General features: G+C 47.0%; 1 protein-coding gene across 1 annotated transcript in view; it reads left to right on the top strand.

Annotated features, from left to right (window-relative positions):
• Positions 1–11,933, top strand: part of PRKCH (protein kinase C eta) — a 122,259-nt gene extending 110,326 nt beyond the window's left edge. Inside the window, exons 13-14 of the mRNA XM_009978381.2 lie at positions 10,194–10,337; positions 11,787–11,933. Coding sequence (XP_009976683.2) covers positions 10,194–10,337; positions 11,787–11,933 — 291 coding nt within the window. The remainder of the gene's footprint in view (positions 1–10,193; positions 10,338–11,786) is intronic.
• Positions 11,934–12,279: the final 346 nt, after the last annotated feature.

Genomic DNA, 12,279 nt, shown 5'->3' with positions numbered 1-12,279 from the left:
TCAAATATGCCAATAAATTATTCTCCTTGGCATCTCTTCAGAGTTGGCAGGCTCCATAAATCCTCTTGCACAGTTTGATTAAGCTTTGGCTGTCAGAGTCAGGCCAATATTTGAATCTCTCTGTGAAACTCTATGCTGGATCTCTGTAAATGTGTTTTTTTTTTCCTTTGTTTTGTGTTTTAGAAATGCTTTTGTCTTGTATTTCCTGGTTGGCTTTGGAGCTTCTGCAGCAAAAGCAGAACTCCGGAGCCTGTCGTTTCCCAACGCAGGAGGAGTACTGCAGTTTCAAATGATCTCTCATCTAGACCATTTTTACCATAAACATACACTGTGGTGAAGTGACAAGGCTGTGCTCCACCACAGATTGCCTTCTTACCTCTTCTGCCTGAGCTTGCATATCCATCTCTTAACCTCTTACTCTTTGCCTCCTAATTCTCAAATGTCAAACAGCTTTCTCCACTGATTTTAATGTCTTCTGTCGATTGATTGCACCCCTTTCTGAAGTGCTCCTCTTCCTCACAGCAATAGTCTCATGCTTCTGAATAATTCACTGTGAAAGAAAACGAAAGCCGTCTTTATATAGCTTGCCAAGGCCAAATTCACCTTGAAGCAGTCATTAGGTCTTTTACCTTTCCCTTTCCAATAGGCTGAAATTAGCTTCTTGTTTAAGTGGCAGGGTGCAGGCTCAGATTTGCTTCGTAACAAAAGCTCCTATGCCTGCCCATTGTCATGTCAGGTGTGACTCATCCTCCTCATTCCTGCCAGAGGTGCGGAAAAAAAGTGAAGGAGCATTCATCGCACCAACTTTGTCTTCTCCCTCTTCTTTTTCTGCCTGCTCCTCGGTGCTCGGGAAGAAGCAATTCCCATGGCCAAGCCTAAGACTTGTGGCCTCGGCTCACTTCCCAGCTCTGCCTCAGATAAACAGTGCAATTGTAGACCCTCAAAGACGTTTTGGTGAAGTCCATTGAAATCTAATCTTGGGGAAGGCCCAAGAATTCCTTTGAGAACATGGATATGACCTGGAGATGGGAATGATCCCAGAATGATGGGACAGCTCTTGCTGTGCAGCCCTCAGTGGAGTGGGCCAGTCCATCTAACTGGGAGGTCTCAGCACTGTCCAAGCTATTCAGGACTGTAGGTCTTACTCATCCTTCGAGCTTTGACCTTTCTGACCTGCTGTGTCTTTTCAGGAACTTTAAAATTAAAAGAATCGAAATACACCCAAGACCACGAAAAAGCTCCTTTGAAGTATTTTCCTGTGATTTTTTTTTTTCTTCTAAATTGGCCTTTACAGGTTTGTCTGGGGCACTTTGGTCTCCTTTGTACTTGACCCTATGTAAATAGGCCACCCAGGGTTGTGTAATAGATTTCCAGTTCCTCTTGTCAGGACTATCAGAAAAGCTTTAATTGCTTTCCTGTGCAACCCTGGGGAGACTTTACCACTGCTTAAAATGACAGTGGGATCATGCCCCCAGTCTGTTAATAAGTGCGATGCTCATTCTCCCTCCATGTTTGTGTTACTCTGATTGATGTATTGGTTTAGTAATTGACCTGCATATCCTCATGTTGTACCTATAGTCCAAATGGAGTCATTTAAGAACAGCAGCCTGAGGTTGAGACTGTCTGAGCAGCCCATGCAGCTGGTGACCCACGTGGGAACTGGGGTTGACTCATCAGTTCTGACAACACACATTTCCCGAGTGACATCTTGACCAGAACCTGTGTTAAATATTCCATATATCTTATGACTAAAGTTAATTTCTGTTTATTACTATTTATTACAGGAGTACCAAAGGCAGAAGTGTCAAAAATCACTAGCTATCATTGAGACCAATATGCATTTGATGCTTGTAGTGTTTTAATTTTGCATTAGAGTCGATGAGTTATTTCTTGATGAGCGGGAGAGGCAGGGAAACAGGTAGGTTTCAGCACATCAAGGAAGTTTGTAGCTATGGAGACAATATTTAATTCCCACATTTTGCACTAAGTGCTCTGCTGGTAATAGTCAGCAAAGTTACATCAGTTTACGCTGCCAGGAAATTTGGAGCCGAATGTGTCTATCCATCCCACACGTGAGTCGCTCTATCTACCTTGATTTATTTTGCTAGTCCCTCCTGCTCGGCACTGTTTGCAATACAGTTAATCCTTCCTGTTCCCTCGAGCTTTGACTGGGCAGCATCGAGCAGCCATTTCTGCACTAGGGCAAAGCGAGATCAAATTTATCTGCTTAAAATCCACTGCACTGACGTTTCATCCTTCTTGCCTGTGGCTGCTGCTTTAAACATGTGACTGCTGTCATGCTTAGTGTTACAGTCTTCTGGCTTTTAGAAGCATGGCTGAAGACTGGTTTTTGCCTCCCTTCCCATTTCTTTTTTATCTGGAAAAGGAAATAACTAAGATCATACACTCTCTGTGTTCCTCCCCCTGCCTCCTTAAAATGCTTTCAGGGCAGTCTTGTACTTCTGAGCCCTGGCACTGCACTCACTGAACCTCCTCTGCACTGAAGGATTTCACCTGCTCACAGTTTTCTGTAGCCAGGACCCCACCATGGGGGTAGAAGCCCCCTGTGCATGCATGGGTCGTGTTCTGGCTCAGCACCACGATGAATTGCACTGGTACGAATCAGGGCTTTTAGCAGTCAATCCTGCTGTGTTTAGGGTAGGAAGCCAAAATGCCACGTGGCCTCTAATGACTGCAGTCAGATCATATCCCTAGTGTAAAGTAGAGGTAGCACTTGAGAGAACCCCAATGACTCCAAGTCCTGTTCCCCGTATCACAGTCCCCACTGAAGGTCAGCAGGACCCGGGCTCCCAAGTGCCTGGCTCACACCCCCAGCCCAATCACTGCAGTTGGAGTTACCAGGCACCAGCTGAGCTGCCATAAGTATCAAGGGCTTCCATGGGAGACCTCTCCGATCACTCTGCTCCCAGGGCCATGGAACTTCAGCTGACACCATTTCGTGAAATCAGGCTGTGCTGTCTCACTCGCTTCTCATAGAATCATAGAATGGTTTGGGTTGGAAGGGACCTCAAAGATCATCTAGTTCCAACCCCCCTGCCATGGGCAGGGAAACCCTCCACTACACCAGGTTGTGTCTGAGCCCCGGATTGCTCTTGTACAGGGAAGCGAGATACGCTTGCGAGCATCGCCCGGCCAGGACTGTGATGGAGGGTGATGGGAGCCTTGCCTAAGAGAGCAAAAGACAAACCTAGCTCTAAAGAACAGCTTGTTATTAAAAAAAAAAAAAAAAGGTAAGAAGGGGAAAAAAAAAGTCTCTCTACTATACTAATGCCTCCTGGCTTCCAATCATTAAAAATAATAGAGACATTAACAGACGGAGCCATAGAGCCATCTTTCTTCTCCTTTGTGTAGGGGTGGATGAAGGCTAACGAAACCCCAGACTGTGGGTTTGTTTGCCTTACATAATAGGCGACCAAACTGTTTTCGGCAACTGCAGCATTCAGTGGAGAGATTCATGGAGGGAAGCCTTAATTAGAGTAATTGCTCTATTTATATAACGATTCCCTTTTGTCTAAGATCAAATGGATCTTTGAGAAATCTTATTTCCTTTCGAGTTAATTTCTGCCCTGTTAGTTTAGCTCATGAATCTTAATGAAGACGAGGGGGTTGGGTATCTCCTGATCTCTCCGCTCTCCCTCATTACTAGAGGGGAGTCTGTGGGGCGTTCATCTCCTGTGCTGCTGCTGCTTTTCACTTTAGTAGCAACATGGGAGAAGCACCAACAGGCAGAAAATGTTAATATCATGAAGAGGAAAGAAATATCATTTCTTTTCTATAACAGAAGGGGTAGGAGTTGACTGTTGCGTTGGCACAGTCCTGAATAGGAGCCTGTCGAGGCACGTGGAAGCTGTGACAGAGAGGAGGTGAGACTGAGGGTCCACCATCGTATCTGTGCTGAGCTGCCCTAGAGCTCCTGGCAAATAAAGTGATTCATTTCTCTGGGCATCTGTCTCCTGCCTGTAAGATGGGGGAAAGCCTCCACCTCTTCCCTGTGCTTGCATTTGGAAGATCAGCTGCTCAGAGGCGTGGGCTTTCTCTTACAAGGTAAATGCTCCCAGCCCAGGGAAAGAGAGTCCTGATGGGAACTGGTGCGCCTAAGACTTTCTTTAATACAAGAAATAATGATTTTTTCCTTGTCCGGGTGGCTGATGATGTGAAGGGAATTGCCGAGCAGAAAGTTATATTCCTCTTCCTGAAGTGCGTTAGTTCTATGAAGGGGTCTGAGCTTGTTAGTGTTTTCCTAGAACATGACGCAATTCCACGTAATCCATTCACTGTGAATTACTCATGAAATTAATTGTCCTGATGCAAACAGCGAGTACAGGAGTTACGTAAAAACCCAACAGTGATTCCAGTAGTGAGAAAAGGAACTTGTAAATTCAATGAAACTAATACTTGGAAACATCTGTTTTGCGCAAACATCCCTTCACTGACCTCCAGGCCGTTAGGCTGACTTGCAGACTCAGCCTCTTGAGACAGAAGTTGCACCACTGCATGTGAGCAGCACTGCAGAAGTACAGTACAGCCCTGCCCAGCAGACTGGGAGACCTGGAGCCCTTCCCAGCATGGCCCGGGCCGTGTAGCGGGTGAAGGGGAGGACCGACATGGGTCCCCTGCGCTCCCTCATCTGCTCGCGGGCCGAGCTCCCAGGGCTGACACAGATTTTTCCCGGTGGTTGGCACGGCTATGTCTGCATTTTTTCCTTGTAACTTCACGGGCCCTCCATGGACTAATTTCCAGCTTTTAATTTCTTGTCATGGCTTGCTGCATTTTCTTTCAGTAAATGTTTTCAAATGATCTCGTGAAGTCATGTTTTTGGCTCATTCCAGTTGCTGATTTTGGCTGCAATGCTGCTGAGAGGGTTAGCTGAGGTCAGCCAGAGCCTCGCTCGAGTCCGCTGCTCGGCAAACTGGTGTAGCCCGAAGGGACACAGTCTGTGGATGCTCCTGAGGGGCTCTTTACACTGCAAACGGAATAATTGGTTGGATGTGATCATAGAGTGAGGGCTTGACAGCTTGGTTCAAGTTTAAGTCTTGCTCTTAGTAATAATAATTGCTCTTAAGTAATGGTCTTGCTATTGTTTTTGCTGGGAGACATCTTGGATTTGGGTGATGAGATGTTTCTTTTTGCTCGGGAACATCTCTGGTTTGCCTGGTTGTTACTATTGAATTTTTTTCTGTGTTTCTTCACTGAGCTCTGTGTGCCAGAGGCTGAGTTTCATGCTGGATTCTGGATTATCATGCAAAATTAGAGATGCTCCATAAACATTAGGAGATGATATTTTGCCACAAAAAACTTTCTGCTGAACATTGTCTCTCATAACCTGCAGAAGCATTGGAGGGTTGTACTTGGAAGGACATTTAGGGCTATGCAACCTGTGAAGCAAGAGTCCAACTCTGGCCTTCCCATGGATGGCAGGAACAGCCAATACTTCATAAGACTTTTTCCATCTGTTTCTGAACGCAGCCGAAGGGATCAGGTGAAAGATTAGCTGCACTTCCCAAAAGCTTTCCCCTGCGCAGCCTGCATGAGGGCAGTGCCTGTGTGCGCTGGACACTCAGCTTTACCCCTCCTGCTGGAGAAGTGCTTCTCAGATGGTCAGAGACATGGGTATGGGCTCCAGCTACCTATTTCAGAGGTGAAGGCTGAGCTTGTAATTAAGTTCCTCAGAAATCCCAAGTCCTTTGTTTGCTTTGCTAGAAGTGCCGTCAGATACCAGAGGCAGCATGAGACAAACCGTCAGACGCTACCCTGTTGTGGCAGTGCTGCCTAAGGCAGAGACAGAGAAAGAGAGAAGTTTCATGGGCTTTTGGGCCTTCGAGAGGTCACTTTTTTTTTTTTTCCCCTGGCATACTGAACAACACAAACTAAAACTTCATCCATTTCTTTGTCAGTGCAATAATTTCTAGTGAATTCAAAAAGTGTTCGAGAGGGTTAGATACTAATTTTAGTGGGAACTGGCTTCAAAAATGTCATCCTTTAGTTTTATATGCCTCTTACAGTAAGGCAGGTAACTCTGAGTGCAAAACATCAATACTGTCTCTGTTGGAGTCACCGTTTGCATGCCTGGTTTTCAGCCCAGTTGCCAAATAAAGACTGCAGCTGCTTCCCAGAGTAAAAACCCCACCCTTTCCAGGCTGGGATGGACCTGCCGCCTCCAAAATTCACCAGGACATTTTACATGAGGGAAGAGCAGCGATTGCCAGTCTCTCATTTTCTGTCACAGCCCCGGGTGCAGAGGTGCGTGCACGTCCACAGGCTGAGGAACCTGCCGGGATGCTGCGGCTGCCCAGAACAGAACAGGGGACCGTATTTCACGTACTGTATGATGACGTTCAAAGCCAGCATTTTCAGTGCCAGCTCCCATGTGCAGATCCAATTGAGAGGTCTCAGCGCAGCGTACAATACTTTTATTATATATTATTATATTATATTTATCAGGGATGTAAGTTAACGATAAGAGACATACCATCCTTTGAAATTATATCCTACCCTTTTGTTGAGTGGAGCAGTATGAGTTGGACTGCCATGAAGGGCAGGCCTCTTCACGCTGCGTTGGTACTCTTTGTAGAGTGTGTGATTTGAGTTTGCTTTCAAGGCTCCACTAGCCCATGTTAGGGGGTTGCAGCATCTGAGAAACAAGCTGAGAGAAACCTGTCTGAAGTGGTTTATGGTGCTGGTGGGTCACTCCAGCCCTTGGTATGTTTGTGCTTCAAAGCCCTGTTTTTACAGAGCAAGAGAGGCAGCAGCACTGACCAGGTACCTGACAGCTAGTGAAGGTGCTGGAAGGTGCTGTCCCGTAGGTCAGCTCACTTCGGTCAAAAGCGAGGGTTAATTTAGAGGGGGTTTGTGGCAGCACAGTATTGCTCTCAGCAGCCAGCTGAGGAGGACATGTTCCAACAGTTTCATAGATTTCATAGTTTCATAGATTTCTAAGTTGGAAAAGACCTTAGAGATCATCGAGTCCAACTGTCCCTAATCCCCATTAAACCATATCCCTAAGTAGATCATCCACCCTATTCTTAAACACATCCAGGGATGGGGACTCAACCACCTCCCTGGGCAGCCTATTCCAGTGGCTGACAACCCTTTCAGAGAAGAAATACTTCCTAACATCCAACCTGAATCTCCCCTGACTAAGCTTATACCCATTTCCTCTTGTCCTATCACCCATCACTAATGTAAAGAGCCCTTCCCCTACCTCCCCACCATCTTTTCTCAAGTATTTATAGGCCGTAATCAGGTCTCCCCTCAGCCTCCTCTTCTCCAGGCTAAACAGCCCCAACTCCCTCAGCCGCTCCTCATAAGTTTTATTTTCCAGCCCCTTGACCAGTTTAGTCGCCCTTCTCTGGACCCGCTCCAGGAGCTCAATATCTCTCTTAAAGCGAGGGGCCCAAAACTGGACACAATATTCCAGGTGCGGCCTCACCAGTGCCGAGTACAGGGGCAGGATCACTTCCCTATTCCTGCTGGTTACACTATTCTTGATACACGCCAGTGGATAAATTTGAAGCCCTTGCTCTCCTCCTGCCTGCTTTGAACATCAAACATGGGAGTCGATGGTGCTTGGAGTTGAGGTTTCTCAATCTGCAGGTCCAATGCACAGGTGAGCTAGCTGGTAGAATCCAAACAGTCACTTTGTCTTGAATGTTATGTTTTGTTTTTTCAGAGCTCAAACCAGCCCACCTCAAGGGCTATTCCTCATTGTCCTAACAAAAAGGGTGTTTTGAGCTGCCAGGAATGCATTTACATTGGCTTTCAGCTTGTTGCATCGGATGCCTTTGCTTGGTGCAATTTTGGCATCATGTGGAATAAAGCAAGCAAATAGGAATGTAAACATACTTTTATATCCCAGGGCTCTGAACTGGTCTGGGAATGGGCAGTCCCGTTCAGGTTTTTGGTCTTATATGGTTGAGCGTGAATAGGAACCCAAGCAAAGCACATTACCAGCCCTTTTCTGAGATTATTTGCTTTCATCATTTCTTTTTTCCTCTCCACATTTAGCAGAAGCTTCCTGGTGTAATGGAGGAGATGGTAGGTCAGGAGCCAGGAGACATGGACTTATTCCCAGCTCTCCTCCTCTCCTCTTTGTCTTCTCTTTCTGGGCTGTTTTGGTTTACACCACTCCCAGCACCAGTGAGCTCTGATCTTGTTTGAGCTTTCTAGGTGTTCCAACAATGCAAATAAGAGCTAGTGAGGTGCAGATATCCATCTGTGGGGACAAAGAAGATGGGCATGGAATTAGTAGAGAAAGACGGGGCTGCCAGGAGATTTCTGGCCTGTTTTGCAAACCAAAGAAGTTTAGTTTAAGACTTGCAAAGGCTTGTCTGAACCAGGTCTCTGAGAGCTTTTGGTTTGACCCATTTCTGATTTGAAAACCAAGCTATTTTGTGGGGATCAGTATCCCACAGAAATTTTGGGGCAGAGTCTCTTGGGAAAAAAATTGTGTTTAGGTTCTGCCAGTGGAAAGGGAGAAAAACAGGTTCAAAGGGTTGGGAGACAAAGAAGTTGTGCTCGTCCTTGGGCCTGACCCTGGAAATGCTGCACAACTGAGGGCTGAAACGTCCAGAGAAGTATGGGAAGACCCCAGCTGTAGAGAGCCACATTGGTTTTGCTCCTGTCCCGGTGACTGCTCTTAAAAATCTGCATGCACTCAGCAGCTCTTTCTATTGATGTTTTGGGGTGGGATGGTGGAAAACAGTTCTGCCATAGGAAATCCCATAGCAGCACACGTCCTCAAAGGGCTCAGAAGGTCAGGCTGGGGGTTTTGGGCTAGTGTCAGCAGAGTCTGGGGTCCTGCAAGGTCTCTCAGCTGCAGATACCTCATCTACTTTGGCTTTGGAGCCCCCTCAGGATGGGGTATTGGGGAGACTTCCAAAATAAATCTGGCAGTCGTCTGTCTTCTCCCCGCCGTCTCACTAGGTAGGGAATGACTAGACCTTTTATCCCCTCATCCTAGGAGAATTTGTACCTTCTGAAAAGCTCCTACAGTCAGAATGAATTTGGTCTCTCGCTGCACCTCCCCTTCTTTTCATTTCCTCGTTGCTGAGATGCAGCAGACTTGGTCATTCCCGAAACAGTGACCGATTGTCTGGTTTGGCTGGTTCAGCTATTTGCTAAACATAATGCTCTTTCATCTTCGAGGAAATCGTCTGGACACCTCCACCAGAGTGGAGCTTGCTTTATGCTGCCGTTTCAATAGGCAAATAAAAGCGGCTATTTTCCCGGTTTAAGCATAACCTGATTTCTCTAATGAATTAGAAATACTTGAGGGGAGGGAAAAAATTGGATTTTACTGAATTTTTAAGAACTATAATCCTAAATTAACAAGCCCACAAGCTCTTTTTTCTGCATGGGGAAAGGATTCCCCTCCTCCCCCCAATATTTCCCTTCCCCCTAAGAAATATCCACAGTGCTCACACTTCATCGTTCTTGTTGGGACCTAAAGGGCACCAGCCAGGGCCCTGCCACGCTGTGTGCATGATGTACGGCTTTTCTCATCGCTCCCTGGCAAATGAGGGCACTTTGGCTGAGGTCTGAGATTTCTTTCCAATGGTAGCAGAGTAAAAATGTTACAAAAAGAAATCCTCTTTTAGAGTTTCACGGTCAAGAGAGGAGACGGTCACCTGTCTGCCCTCATCTGCCCAGGGTTTGGGAGGCTCTAAAAGCCAGCGTCTTGCTCATTTTCCTCTATTTCCCGAGGTGACAGGAAGGAAAGCGTAGGCTTCTGGCTGTGCTTCAGCAGGCTGAGGTTTAGGAAAAAGACACAGCTCAGGACTGACTCCAGTCCAAAGCCTGGCTGGCTGGTCAGCAGCGTTTGAGAGCAAGCTTGTATTCCTGAGAAATTAATACAGGAATAAATAACCACCAAAACCACTGTGCAACATTCATAATGTTGCAAACGATGCAATTCAACTTTCTTTTCCTATTGTGGTATCCAAGGATTTGACCAAAACAAAAGGGACCAAGGAGAAGTAGCACCCTGACTTCTTCCCTTACTGAATGAGTCAAGTTCCTTGCGTACGGTTCCAGCACAATGAAATTGAGAAGTCTGGCCAGCAAGTGGGTTCAACAGGAAAGCTGAGGACAAGCTTTTGTGCGACTGCTAATAGGTCCCTCTCCCGTGGCCCTGCCAGACGAATGGAAACAAACAGTTCTTTTTTGTTTTGCAGTTCATGACGAAGAACCCCAACATGCGACTGGGCAGCCTGGAACTGGGTGGTGAGAGTGCGATTCTGAGGCACCCCTACTTCAAAGATCTGGACTGGGACCTACTGAACCAGCGTCAGATGGAGCCACCGTTCAGGCCCCGAATTGTATGTGGGAAGGAGGGGTGGGGGAACGGAATCCCTGGGTTTTTTTCTCTTCTGGGATCTATAAGCAGGTGTATTCCTGTGAGACAGGAGAGGAGGTGAAGGAAAGACAACCTTGGCACAAAAGCCCTGGCCCAGGAGCCAACAGGTGAGGTCTCTGGTCTTGGCTTGGCTGCTGGTTGGCCACTTGATGTTGTATGGGTTGCTCTTCCCCTCCGTGCTGGATTTTCAAAGGCAGCTCAGCCAAAAGATGCAGGTTTGTAAAAGCAACCGCAGCAGATTAGGCACCTGGCTACCCTTTGCCTTGCCCCAAACATAGAACGGGGTAAGTAATCCTCATCCTGCCCACTCCACCTGCCCCTTCACAACTGGGCTGTGGCTGTCTGGTCTCTCTCTCTACAGCACTCAGCACAGTGTTCCCTGCTCAGGCCACTGTCAGCTGAGTTGTTCAAATGGCATCCAGGCTACAGAGGACCCAGTGGTGCCACACAGCCCCAAAGGATGCTCTGTGATAGAAGAGTGCTGTTCTCCATGGAGACCCTTTCCAAGGTTGTCTCTGTGGCTTCCTTGCCTTTGAAATTGTCACCTGGAGTGGCTTTGTCTCATGCTGTGGTGACTCTGCAAGCTCTTAGTGGCAATGGTCAACCTCATCCTGCTTCATGAAGACCACTGGGTGCAGGATCAGGTACTCAGGGAAGCTGTGGCAGCTCAAGATCAGGCTCTTGGGTTGTTTCTTGACCTGAATCAAAGGCTAAGGGAACCTCCTCGATCCACCATGACCTGGACCCGATCTGGGAACATCAGACTTCAGTGTCAATAAAACATCTTGTTCTGGATGCAGGAAAAACACACACCTTGTCAAAATGTGCCACAAACCCAGTTTGTGTGTACGCATTGTAAACAGTCCCGCTTTGTGGCACGCAGCAAGGAATCCAGCACCTGGAGGCAAGCCATTTGTCTTCCCAGGGCCCAGTAATTCATTATTGTGCGAGTTTAATGGCTCCCACATAGAGGAGTGTACATCCCCCCCCTCCTCCAAAACCCAGCTGAGACACTCTGCAGATAAGGAGGGACTGTGTGGAGTCAGCTAATCGGAAACATGGCTGATAACTGCTTCGAATGGCTGGGTCTGTGCTGCCACTTGAGGAAAGGAACTGATTTATGTGTCCTGCGCTGCTATGTCCAGGCAGGCAACCTGTCAATGGTGGTGCTGGTTAAATCAGAGAGGGGTTTCCCTGTCAGAAGGCTGCAGAGGCTCTAAAAGGCTTTGCACTCTGTGGGGACACTCAGCTGCTCCCAGTCTAAGCCCAGAAAAAGCTTTCAGTAAGCTCAGCCTGGGTTATGGGGGTGATGGTTCACTGCACTCAAGATTAGACTAAAGATGCAGAGCGAGGATCAAGCAGATGATGCATAGTTTTGACATCTCTTTCCTTTGTCTTTTCCATTTGACAGAAATCCAAAGATGATGTGAGCAACTTTGATCCAGATTTTATAAAAGAAGAGCCCGTTCTGACTCCCATCGAAGAAGGAATTCTTCCGATGATAAACCAAGATGAATTTAGAAACTTTTCATTCACAAGCCCAGAACTGCAGCAATAGCTACGGCTCTGGGGAAGGGCTGCTGAGAGGACTGGGGGGAAATGAAATGAAAACCAAGTTTACCAGAAATTTCATTCTCAAGGAATAACAGTGCACTGACTTTAGACGATACAGCAGCACCACTGTCAACATTACCTTAATGTGAAATTGAAACCTTCCTCTGTGTGTAGGATTTATGCAGCTCTTGGATCAAATATTGACAGGGGAGGAACAAACACGATATTGTAAATAGCTGATGCAGACAGAGAATTGAATGCTGAGCTAGTTGGCTCAGCCTGAATGTCACCACTTGCAATGAATTCGAGGAGTCGGCGCGAGCGTGAAACGAGTGTCTTGCAGCTCTGAG

This window comes from Tauraco erythrolophus, chromosome 6, assembly GCF_009769465.1.
Source record: "Tauraco erythrolophus isolate bTauEry1 chromosome 6, bTauEry1.pri, whole genome shotgun sequence".
Classification (NCBI taxonomy): domain Eukaryota; kingdom Metazoa; phylum Chordata; class Aves; order Musophagiformes; family Musophagidae; genus Tauraco; species Tauraco erythrolophus.
This window is presented reverse-complemented; position numbering and strand designations above follow the sequence as displayed.